This window comes from Impatiens glandulifera, chromosome 3, assembly GCF_907164915.1.
Source record: "Impatiens glandulifera chromosome 3, dImpGla2.1, whole genome shotgun sequence".
In the NCBI taxonomy this organism is placed as follows: domain Eukaryota; kingdom Viridiplantae; phylum Streptophyta; class Magnoliopsida; order Ericales; family Balsaminaceae; genus Impatiens; species Impatiens glandulifera.
The window spans coordinates 64,007,013-64,019,558 of NC_061864.1; the positions used below are offsets into that span (position 1 = coordinate 64,007,013).

A 12,546-nucleotide genomic window follows, 5' to 3' on the forward strand; every position below is an offset into this window, starting at 1 on the left:
TTTAAAAATTCACTCAAATTATATATTTTTTTTAAGTGAGACTAAATGTGAGATTAGATTATCAAAATTAGTTAACTTGCAACCACCACCAAATAAATAATTTTGAGTGAATGACAACTCAAGTCATTATGTTCTTTTAAACAATAAATCAATAATCAAATCACTGTGTTTTTAAGAATTTTAATGCAACAAAAACAAAAAAAAAGAGAAAAAAGAGGTAGTCGATTATAAAATTAATGTTTATTTCTATCAAAATCTATAAAATTGATATTAATTCATAAGAAAATTCACATCTAATTTACTGTCTATAATTGTTTGAGATAGTTTTTAGGGTTGACACGCATCTAATTTAATTTATTGCATTCCAATTGTTTAAAATTGTTCCTTTTAGAGTCTCTCCTCCTAACATGAACATCCCATTTTCAAAATAGGAATTATATATTTGAAACTTAAAAATATTTATATAAATCCAAATATAAGCCAAATTTTTAGTTATAAAAGTTTGCATACATATCTATCTATATATATAATGATGCTTAATTTTTAAAGTGTCTGGATTGACGAGTCGAGAGATGTGGTTAATTTGGATACTTGGGTCGGATTGTGGGTTGACCCGCCTTTAAATTTAAAACGGTTAAAAATAAAATTAAAAATGTTAGAGGTATGTTTAGAACTTGCAACCTAACAAAAACAAGTACAACTATTTAACCAATTAAACTACTAAGACTTTATATTTTAAATTCAACACCAAATTTGATAAACGTGTGACGTTTTAATATTAATATAAGTTCAACTTTTTAACTAACTAATATATAATGATATTGAGTAAATGTATACTTGGATCGGATTGTGGGTTGACCCACCCATAAACTTAAAACGGTTAAAAATAAAATAAAAATATATTAATAGTTATCTGTTGTTTTCTATAGTCACGAAAGTATATAATTTTCACTTACTTTGATATAAATTAACAGTAAAATCAAAGTGATAATAAATGTTTATATTTTGTGTATAATAACTAATATAAAAGATTATAAATTAAATATATTTACCTCATGATGAAAATGAGACCTGTTTTCCTTAGAGAGAATGGCTTAGTGCACTATAGAGGAATAGAGTGATTTTGTCCACAAAATAAAAAAATTAAAATAATTATATATTGTTAAAATAATTAATTTTATAATATAGAATTTGTCAACATTTATTATTATTATAAGTAAATTAATTTAAAATTAACAAAATAATATTAAATTATATAAATTAATTAGAGAATAAACTTAAAAAACTCTATAAATTAATTAACTAAACATAAAATTAGGACATTATCATAATAAAAGTTTATTATATATAAACTTTCGTAATTATAATTGTAAATATATATATATATATATATTATTTTCTTAATTTATTTTATAATATATATATATATATATAATTATTCAACATCTATTTATTAATTAAATAAATTTAGGATTAAAAAATATAAATTAATTTATAAAAATTAGTTAGAGAATAAAACAAATATAAAACTATCTAGAAATATAAAATTAGGACATTTACTTAATAAATTATATTAAGCTTCCATAATAATGAATAAAAATTTAGTCAAAACCTTAGATCTTGTTCGGATTGGGGTTTTTGAAAAAATCTAGAGAGGGAAAAATGTAATGATTGGTGATGATTTTGAGGAAGTGATGATTATTTTTGGTGGAAAGACTTAAAGGGTATTGATATATATGAATAAAATAAAAAATAATAATTTAAAATAGAGGGTATTTTAGTATTTTGGTTAATGAAATGAGTGATGTGATTGTTGAGAAGTGATTGATTGGAAAATTGTTTTGAGATAGGTTTTTTAAAAAACCCAAAGAGAACAAGGCCTTATATTAGGAACATGTGCATAATAAAAGTTATATATATATATATATTATTTTTGTATTTATTTTATAATACATAATTAATCAACATCTACTTATTATTTAAATAAATTAAGTATTAACAAAATACAATTTTATTTTTATATGAACTAATTTGAAAATAAATTAAATTAAATACTTATTCAACTAACGAAACAATAAAAAAAATTATAAGATTTAAATTAGTCAGTTTCATTTCAGGTTTAGGGAGATCTGCTATACCAAACCATGTTCCATGTTTCAGTTTCATTAATTCATTTGTTTTTGAAGGGTGGTTCAGCAAATAAAACATGGACTGATACAGCAGATCTCACCGGTCTAAGTGACATCTAAATTTAAGTGTTTCATTGAGGAAAGGATTTTTTTTTTTTTTATTATTATTATTATTATTATTATTTTTCATGAATTTGTTTTGTTCAATAAAAATTAATAAAAAATTGGTTTTAAAAATTTAAAAACTAATTTATTTTTTTACTTTAAAGGATATGATTTATGTGAGAGAATTAGTTTAGAAAAAAAAATTAAAGAATAATTTTGATATTTAAATAAATAAAAGTATTAATTAGATTATTGATAGATATTTGAAATTTTTTGAAATAAAAACTAAATTTTATAACTAAATATCAAACAAGCCCTGAGACTCGTTCAAAAACAAAATTGTAAACTTGGATTATTGTAATTTAAATTTTTATTGAAGCATTTTTTCTTGTTTTTGTCTAGATTTCTTATCCTGTTTACTTTTAAATAAAATTAATTTTGATGAAATATAAAAAAGAATATTGTTTTTATTTGAAAGGGAAATATGTGAACTTAATATTATAATAAAATCAGTTTTTTTACTATTAAAACTGTATTTATTTTTAATATTAAAATTGGATAATTTAGGACTGCCTCCTCTTTCATTTTTTTCTTTCTAAAAATATAAAAATACATTAACAAATCATATTCATAAAGTACATGAATAGATAATAGTCTGGCGCCATAATTAGTTCACGGATATAGGTCAAGGCTGATGCCCACCTTGAACAAAATATATAAATTTTTTTACTATAAAAATGTAAAATCAACTAGTAAAATTTTCATTTTTTTAATTAATTTCTATAAAAACGAACAAAATTTACTCTTATTCATAATTTTTTTATTAATTTTTTAGTCCACCCAACTCAAATTCCTAAATTCTCCCTAAATATAAGTCACACAAACATGTCTAGTTCTCAAATAAGATAGATTACAAATATTTATATAGTTCATAGTACACTTAATGTGGTCGTGTTATTTCACCTCAACTTAAAACACTTTTTAGAAATCAAACCCATAATATTTTATTGAAAATAAAAGAGATAAAATAAAATGCAACTTAACTAATAAGTTTCATTCCATGAGAATATAGACAATTATAAATGTTCACAAAAGAAAAGAAAATTCAATGGAGAAGCTGAATTTGAAAAAAAAAATGTTATTAAATTTATTAATATACATTATAACTAAAATATTATTACATCTAAGTAAATATTAGAAGTTATTTTTGACAAAAACAAAAATTATATTTATAATTTATATTTGTCCAAATTAAGACACTGAATATATGTGATTTCAAACAAAACCAAGGATAATTTGAAAAAAAAAATACAAGAAAGAATCAAAATAATCTAAAAATAATATGAAACATAATACAAATATCAAATAAAGCTAAAAAACAACCTATAATAATTTGAATCATGATTTAGAAAACAATCTAATAAACAAAATTTTCAATTATCTTGTGATTGTAACAGATTATTTATATCAAATGATCAATTTCCAAATATAATCAAAATGATCAACCATCAAATCATTTTATTTATAATCCCAGCAAATTTCAAATTATCTACAAGCCTGGCTTTAATTATGAAATCATAATAACCAGATCAGATGTTGGATTTAGCACTTCATTCACTATATATATCATAAATCAAATAAAAAAAGACTTTTCACCTACCAGCTATTTTACAAGTCTGTGCATTTGCATTTCTCAGAATTGGTTCCTCCTTTTGCTAGCCCTTTCATCTTCTTCCTTTACCTATTATAAATATATCATTTGTCTTTTTGTTTTATGATCAACTCAGAAAAATAAAATAGAACATACCTCATTAGAAATGTTCTGTAGTATCTTTGTTATTTCGGAGAATTCAGGTCTAAGAGATGGATCTTGTTGCCAACATCTTTCGAGCAGTTCCACCAACTCCGGCTTGACATGTTTAGGTATTATAGGTCTTAAGCCCTAACCAACCAAATGTAAACAACAGTTAAACTCTCAAACAAAAGAAAGTCACATGAACTCATATGTCCTCAGGGTCATGGGTCTTCTCACCCTGGACCATTTTTCAAATAAGAAGAGACAAACTATTTAGTTCATCAAATTGATTTAAAAATGTCAACAGTTTATAAATGCTCTTTGAGAGAATTATCATAATAAATCGCAAGTTTTAATAATTGCAGAAGGAATGTGTACCTTTTTAACAACTCCAACAGCTGCTTGTAATGGGGTCAAACGTTCATAAGGTAGCTGAAAATTTATAAGAAAAAATAAATATATGGTTTCTTTGCACTCTCATATCAGATGATCAATTTCAAAAAGAAAGATTGATGGCACCTTTCCTGTTAAGAGCTCCCACAATACAATTCCAAAGCTGAAGACATCAGCTTTGCGATTGTATGGCTTGTGTTCAATAACCTTGCAGACAAAGAAAAAGGTGAGTATCAAACTTCATATACAAAGTGTCAATATAATTGAGTTTGTTTTCTCATATGCTTTGTTCAATAACAATGGATTTATTTAGAAACACCCTTTATTGAGCGCTTCTAGCAACTTCTTTCGCAGAGTCCGGGTCGTTATAACAGACTCCATTGAGTTCATTGTTACAGAACTCTTCGAAAGGCTAAGACCATTCTCTCCTCATCAATGTTTCTTCTCTAAATATCTAATGGTAAGTTTATAGAACATGACATAATGACAATCATTTTTCGACATTGAGCCTTGTTTGAAGAATGGAAGTTATTACCTATTTGGTATCATAATTTTTAAAAGATCACAATCATCTAGATGATGATCTAGAAAATTATTTGAATCATGATTTTTATACCAAATAAAACACCCATTACACTCTAATTTGGATCATCATCTTAGAATATCTCGATCTAGAAAACAATCTTATATCAAACGAAAAAAGAATTACTTATTTACTTAAAAACTCACCTCAGGAGCCATCCAACGATATGTTCCAGTTTCAGCAGTCATCACTCCAGATTCTGTTTGCACTCTGGCGACACCAAAATCAGACACCTTAACAACCTATTGACAAAGAGACTTGCACATTACAAGAATTTCTAGATACCAACAATGTAATGTTGGAATTTTATGACAAGAGTATATAATACAAGAGCTTGTTTGATGTGGATAAACCACCCTCACGTCATAAAAAACTTTTTACTTTATTCATTAAAATATTTGGAAATATTAAATATAAAGAATATTATAGTTACTTAACTCAAATAAACCCAAATAATCTCATTTCATCAAAAAGACATTTTTCCAAAAACAATTGGTTTGTTTTTAAAAAGCCCTACATCAAACAAGCCATAAGTGCATGCAAGATGTCTTTAGACAAACTTTAAATGATAGAGAAGGGAAAATAATTTCACCCAGAAAACATGAGCCAAAGAGTAATATCATTTCTAGAACATTAGCGAAAAGAATACCTCATTTTCATCCAATAGAAGATTACCGCTCTTCAGATCCCTGTGAATAATATTGTTCTGATGCAAGTAGCTCATCCCATTTGAAACACCAATTGCTACTTTGAGTAACCCTGGAAACTTAAACACACTTTTTTTCTTATGTATGAAATCATACACACTTCCACCTGGCATGAATTCTGAAAGCAAAAGAGAAAAGGCAATGAGCACAAAGGAAAAAAAAGATACATATCCAATAATCTTGAAAGACACCAAACTGTATTGAATAAATCCTTCAGTTACCCGTAACAATGAATAGGTTTGGAGGTCTAGTACATGCACCTATAAACTGTATTATATTCTTGTGCCGAACTCTTCTGCAGATGCAAATGAAAGCTAAGAGAGTTTCTTACTTGAAACAAGCAATCAAACAAAACAAAAGATATAAACCCCATTTGGTAACACCTGGATATAAAAATTCTACATCAAGAAACATAGAACAAAACTTCTTCAAATCATATTTAGTTTCCAACAATGTGCAAAACTGACTTATCACGCTAACAAAAATGTGACTATGAATGTACTAAATAGCATTCTTGAATGTCTAGCCAATCCAAAACTGATAGGAAAATAAGGAGAAAAGTGACTTAACTATTTGTCATGTACGGACACATAGTCACATAATTCCAAACTGACCTGAGTATATAGACTTCCTGACTAAACTCCCTCATTACATCATCATTTAGATATGCAGCCTTAACGATTTTGATAGCCACATCCTGAGTAAGAAAAGTAGCTTTGTACCTAACATAGATGGATCATCATCCTCATATTCTAATTGTTAACAGTCCACATGACAAAATGCGCCAAAAAAATTCTTCTTACATGTCAGAATGCGATGTAGAAGTAATCTTGTCCTCAAATTTCAAAAGCTCGGGATCAATTTCCCAGACATCATCAACACCATTATTAAGGGCTTTCAGATGGGTGTAAGTAGGCTCACCCTCTCTTTGCTTTGACCAAGATACCTTCTGCAGTGCACTTCAACAGCAAGATGTAAGGATACACACTGCAAATAAAACCATCGTATTAGAAATGTATAACATTGGTATGCTACCTCAATCTTCCGAATTTCGTTCATCAACAAACTTCTGAGCTGCTCTGGTTTCTAAATGTTTCAGCAAAGAAGAGACCAAGTCAATCAGTTGTATGAATTAAATAATTTGAAAACTATGATGACACTGCAGAATGAATGAGAAACCTATTAAGGAAAAACACACAATGCAAAATGAAACATCTTAAAAGGAAAATCAGCTACAAACTGAAATTACTTGCATATAATCACATTCTTTTCAAATGAATTATTGGGATAGTGCAAGCTATTTTCTAAGTGGAATCACTTGAGCTACTTTGTGAGTTATTTATAATTAATAGTATAAAAATAGTGTTATTGTTATTATTAATATTCTTTTTAATGAAAAGTTGACCTTTTTACAAAAAAAAAACTATTATTATTAATATTATCATTTTGTTATTATATTTTATGCTAAATAGTAAATAATAGTATCCATTTATTATTATATATAATTATTAAAGTTATTATTATGTTATGTTTATAGTCAAGAAATAATATTTAAACTAACTAATTCTATATATTCATTTAAAAGCCCATTTATTATTTAAAATATAATAATTAAGAATATTAAATAATAGAAAACAATAAAAAATAAAATTTAAAAATAGTAGTAAATGAATTAAAGAATAAAAATAAATAACAAAATAATTTCAAGCTTGACTATCATTTTCAATTGCAAGGGCAAAGAATTTTTTTTTTTCCTTTTACTACATTCTTATATCTCATACCACATACAAAATTATAAAATATATACAACTTATAGATTTTTTATATTTCAAACTAAACAACAATAACATAAACAAATTATACCCTAAAACCTACAAAGGGTTACCTCCTACAAAAGGGTATGTGTGTTCGGTATTCTTATCATACATTGACTGTTTGTAATTTGTCAACCACAATCCACATGACAACAATTGGGGCCATAAAGTGATGATCTGAATTGCCACAAGACAGTTTTTTTTCAAGAAAGTTTTGATGAAATTCAAATTATGGACACATGAATAAGAAAGGTAGTTTAGAACAAAAATTCCATAAAAAATCACAAGTATATGGAAAACCAAAATACTTTATAGAGACAGTAAAAATGCGAGCTGAATTCTACAGTTGCATCTAGTTGGCATAAATTACCCAAAGAATTGTGCCAAGTACAACCAGATGAAGCAAATTTACCTTATCCCAACCATTAACAACAAATACATCCAAGGAATAACCATCTAGAGTTGAAAATGCATGAGCTTCTTGGATATTCAGTCCACTATCAGATAACAAGGAAGTAAACTGACACAAGAGAGTAGATACAATTAATGGTGGCAAAATGAAAAAAAAACAGCATTCTTAGAAGATAGTTTCATGAACCGCCATTTATTCAGTTTCATTGATCAGAGTTACATACTTTTAGGATATTCTATTGAATGGATTTAGTGTTTACGTGATACATCTATATACAGAAAAAAATAAGAATGGCATGATTACCACTACTTGCACCTAAACCCCACTAAATACATGTACATATTTACTGATATTCTGCACTCCCTTCAAGTTGTGGATGGTACAAATAGTACTCCCTAACCTAACTTGTTACACAAATTTTCAAATAATGTCTTTTGAGGAGCTTTAGTGAGTAATCAACAACTTGAGACCTTGATGGAAAGTGAAAGAGTTTCACTATGCCATTATCAATTTTCTCAAATACAAAGTGTTTGTCAATCTCAATGTATTTGGCTAGAACCTTTATACATTCATAAGTTCTTTCTACTATATTCTACAGTTAGCAAGTAACATAATAGCCTCATTTGGCCTGGATACAAAATTTCTGGATTCAAAAATTTATTTGGATGAGACTATGTTTGGAAACTAAACTCAGTTAGAAGAAAAAATTAAATTTTTTTTTGGTGGTTTCTCACCTGAATTCGGATAAGGAAACAACAATTATAAGTGTTTCTAAATGAGGTCAATGTTGTTCAACATAGCAAGTATAATCTAGAAAATTATATGCCTTAAAAAACCAGAAATTTGCAAAATAAAGCAAATGTATGTATGGAACACACAAGGGCACATGCAGGTTAAACTGATACAGAAAAAAACAATGTCACATAGGCTTCCATAATATTGTAAGCAAATGAAGTCCATGAGATGCTTATCATGAACGAAAACAACATTTACACAAACAACAATTAAAAAACAACTGATATAATCAATAAATATTCCTCTGCATACCTGTGAAAGGAACTTTGGTTTGTCTAGTGATGAAATCGTAATTTCATGCAAGTTCCTGCAGGATTTAGAAAATCCAAATTTATTGCAGTTTGTGAGGAAGAAGAAGAATTAAAATCAACTAACCACAAGGTCTAAAAATATCCTAGTAATTACACAATACCCAAAGAGTATGAGAATGCATAGTTATGTTAGGTATATAACTTGCAACAAAAAAGTAATTACAGGTTACATAACCATTAATAATATAACTCCTAAATGAAAATCCATTTTCTGGTGCCTTTTTGCCAAGTTTTAATTATGCAAGGCGATCTTTAATCCATTGAAATGCGAGCAAGAGCTTTTTGTTGAGGGTGATAATGATAGTGTTCAGACTTCACCATGCAAAGAGATTTGGTCTGCGACATCATATAGTTGGCAAGGGCATTGGAGATTATGCTCCAACTACACCGTGGAAAAAAAAGAAAAGTAGGTTTCATAGAGTATCAATCCTGGGAGATGGTAGTTTCTCGAGAAGCATCAGGCCAACCCAATGTGGACAAATTCAGTGGCAAAGGTTCTACAGGTTCTATATCCTTCCTAGCAGTTAACCTAATAAGACACTTTAACAGCCAATAGCTCAAATGGATTTCAATAACTACGGATATTGTTCAGTAATAACGGTTGAAATGTGGGACCTGCTGGCCCACTGCCAACGTCTTAGCTTGGAAAATGAATCTGTAGTGTGTACGTGAATCTTGACTATGACAGTAAATTATTGGAATCCATGGAAGACAAATAAGATAAATCAAAAGTAGGAATCCTACTCAAGGAAAACTGAGATTATTTACAGCATATTGATAATTTGAACGTCTACCAAGAATGAAAAATCTGTGCAGATTTCATAACTATATGAGGCACAAATTTATGTGTTGGGTGTAATGAAATGACACTCTTTGTGTGAACCTATGTGTTAGAACACATTCAATGTAAAGTTTGGGAAGCTGCAAGATTTCCTTTTAAAGAACTGGAAAATCTAATTGTAAGATTATTTGAAATTGCAGTAGAAAAACATATTGTAGGAGATCAAAATCCCAATTTTTCTATCAGCTTCACCCAAGATTAATGCTACATTTTCAGTTCTCTCATCCAACAAAGCAGTGGGTAGTTGAATTCTAAACTAATACAATCTCAACCATATTTTGCCAGTACAATAACTAAATGAGAAGCAAAAAGGAAATGACTTTAGCAAAACAATGAGATTACTGAAGCTCTTCTTCTTACATTTGCTTTCGATAGTATGTGAGGATTATCATAGCAAGTCAAATGATAATATCCCAGTTAAAATAGTGCTTATATGAGTAGTTATTAACATATGTCTACTTCCTTCCAGTTTCCACAAGTGAAAAGTTATAAGATAATCACATTATGTATTGAGAAATAAATATATAATAAGAAAATGAAACAAGAATATTGAGAGACAACCCAATAGGCGAATATTGAGAAACAGACTAATATGCACAAAAGTATCAGAAGTATTACCAAGAAGAATGGGAACTGGCATTGCCTTCACCTATTTGACCATTTAATTTGTTTTTTGTGACTGATAAATCAAGAGATTGGGATGAGCAGAATGCAGGTGGTAGATAATTTCTGAAAATAAGGAAAAGACGAGAGAAGTACAAGGGTATTAATACAATGTCATAGAAATTGATAAGTCATAGACTTTAGTTTTACATGCAGCAACCTGCCAGCATTTTGGACTTCCACTTTGATTCTAGTGCTTGAACTAGTCATATCACTGTAGTTCAACTCAGGTGCTTTATTAGCCTGTAAGTAAGAAATTCCAGAGGTATGCTTACTCTGCAACAGTTGAACACGAAAAAGATATGAGATTTGAAGGAAGCATCACAATCAGGTGCAGCTTGCCCCATACCCCGGGGTAAGCATCAACCACAGACACACACACATAAAAGAAGGCTTTGTTTACCACGAACATGAATCCAAACTTTTGCTCAAAGAAATCAGATCTATCCATAGGACGAAAATGAAAAAGAAATCCTTAGCAAAAAAGAAGGACAATTCAAGGAACATTAGTGATAGACTAATAAACTATCCATAAAAGAATCCACTATGTAATGTAACTCCAATGATTGAAATCAACCAGCATATTAGAGACTTATTCAGTTCTTTAGAGAGGCTCCAATACATATATTTTTTTTTTCTTTTGAGGGTTTTGAGGTAAAGCCAACTCTGTTACAAATCCATATCAAAGACACATAAATAATGGAGTAATGAGTAATGAACTACCTGCACAAGGCGAACCTCAATGGCAGGTCCAGTAGTAGCTATATCCAACAATCTTTTATGCATAAGAACATCTTCTGCTCTATCTACCTTCTTAACATCAACTGCATACCTATAGAAAGTAGCACAAAGAAGGTAACATATTTCATCTCTTTTTTCTAAAGCCTAATCTAAAAACAGTAATATTTCTATATATGTTGCAAGTTAAAGCAAATTCGATTGTCTTAATCTCCTTTGATCCAAAAAAAACCAAACAGAAGTAACAAATCCTGCCTATATCGAAGTTCGAAGAACATAAAGAGGCGGAAAAGAGCTAGGGCTCACGATATCACGCACCTGGGCGTAAGTCGACTAAAGTGAGTCCATAGATCATCCTCAAAACCAGGCCTACTCGCCTCCTTGTTACCTGAATCTCTAAGTTTCCTAAGAACATAATGATAAACCTCAACCTTCTGTCTATCCTTCAAATTACCAGACGAATCCGCGTACGCCTCCGAAGCTCTGCTTCCACAGCTCTCGGTATCTCCCATATCAGCCGGTCCAACTGAAAGCGGAATCAAAAACACGTTTCTATAAGATGAATTTGAGTAAAGAAAACTCTAGAAAATGAGAAATAAACGAACATCTGGCGTTTTTGACGACGATAGCAGATTTAAAGTCGAATTTCCAGGAAGGATAGGCGATTTAACCGACAGGTGATGAATTCAGCATCATATGTAAGAGTGGAGATGAAACTGACGTATATATGTACAAAAAAGAGGATGTATTATAGAGAGAGAAAGTGATGATCATATTGGCTTGTTGTTTCCGCCTTCTCATCTTCTTCTTCCTCTTCCTCGGTCCTTGCATGAAAAATAAATTAGTAATACTAGCAAAAGCAGACGGTTTCCACTCTCTCTCTTCTCTCTATTCTCTTTCTGTGGACTTAGGGATATTCTCCCTATCCAAGAGGACCAGGACTTTCAATTTTTTTTTTCAAAAAAACCCCGCTTTAACTTTGACGGAAAGTTGGATTCTTAAAAAAAAAATCCAATCATTTCTTTTTATTTCCTCCAATTAAAGAAATTGTTTATTTTCGGGTCGAGGAAAGCGTAAATAATTGTTATGAGTTTGTAAGGACGGTTGAAGTCCCTAAAGGAAAAAAATAGAGCTATGAGTAGGACGGTTGATATTGCTACACAAGCTCGATTAGGAGATAGGGAAGATCACAGGAGTACGAAATGGACAATATCGACGAGAAATATCGTCGTTATTGATCGATTTCTCGTTGCTAAAAGG

The 12,546-nt window shown here is 29.3% G+C and overlaps 1 protein-coding gene across 1 annotated transcript; it reads right to left on the reverse strand.

The window, feature by feature from the left end:
* Positions 1-3,888: 3,888 nt before the first annotated feature.
* LOC124930870 (serine/threonine-protein kinase STY46-like) lies at positions 3,889-12,178 on the reverse strand. Its single transcript, XM_047471237.1, has 17 exons — positions 11,892-12,178; positions 11,605-11,812; positions 11,272-11,380; positions 10,709-10,824; positions 10,504-10,614; positions 8,986-9,040; positions 7,939-8,046; positions 6,748-6,798; positions 6,516-6,661; positions 6,327-6,434; positions 5,934-6,007; positions 5,655-5,830; positions 5,152-5,247; positions 4,549-4,629; positions 4,408-4,461; positions 4,042-4,176; positions 3,889-3,975 (listed from the first exon to the last, which is right to left on the reverse strand). Exons 2-17 carry the CDS (start codon positions 11,796-11,798, stop codon positions 3,928-3,930), a joined length of 1,662 nt encoding a protein of 553 aa, XP_047327193.1. The 5' UTR covers positions 11,799-11,812; positions 11,892-12,178; the 3' UTR covers positions 3,889-3,927.
* Positions 12,179-12,546: the final 368 nt, after the last annotated feature.

Excerpts from the sequence above, each read along its gene's own strand:
- LOC124930870 (XM_047471237.1), bottom strand. The coding sequence starts at position 11,798 with ATGGGAGATACCGAGAGCTGTGGAAGCAGAGCTTCGGAGGCGTACGCG. Across the intron at positions 6,435-6,515 it reads TCTACATCGCATTCTGACAT|GTACAAAGCTACTTTTCTTA; the intron begins GTAAGAAGAATT and ends CATCTATGTTAG. Across the intron at positions 5,248-5,654 it reads TTCTATTGGATGAAAATGAG|GTTGTTAAGGTGTCTGATTT; the intron begins GTATTCTTTTCG and ends CTTTGTCAATAG.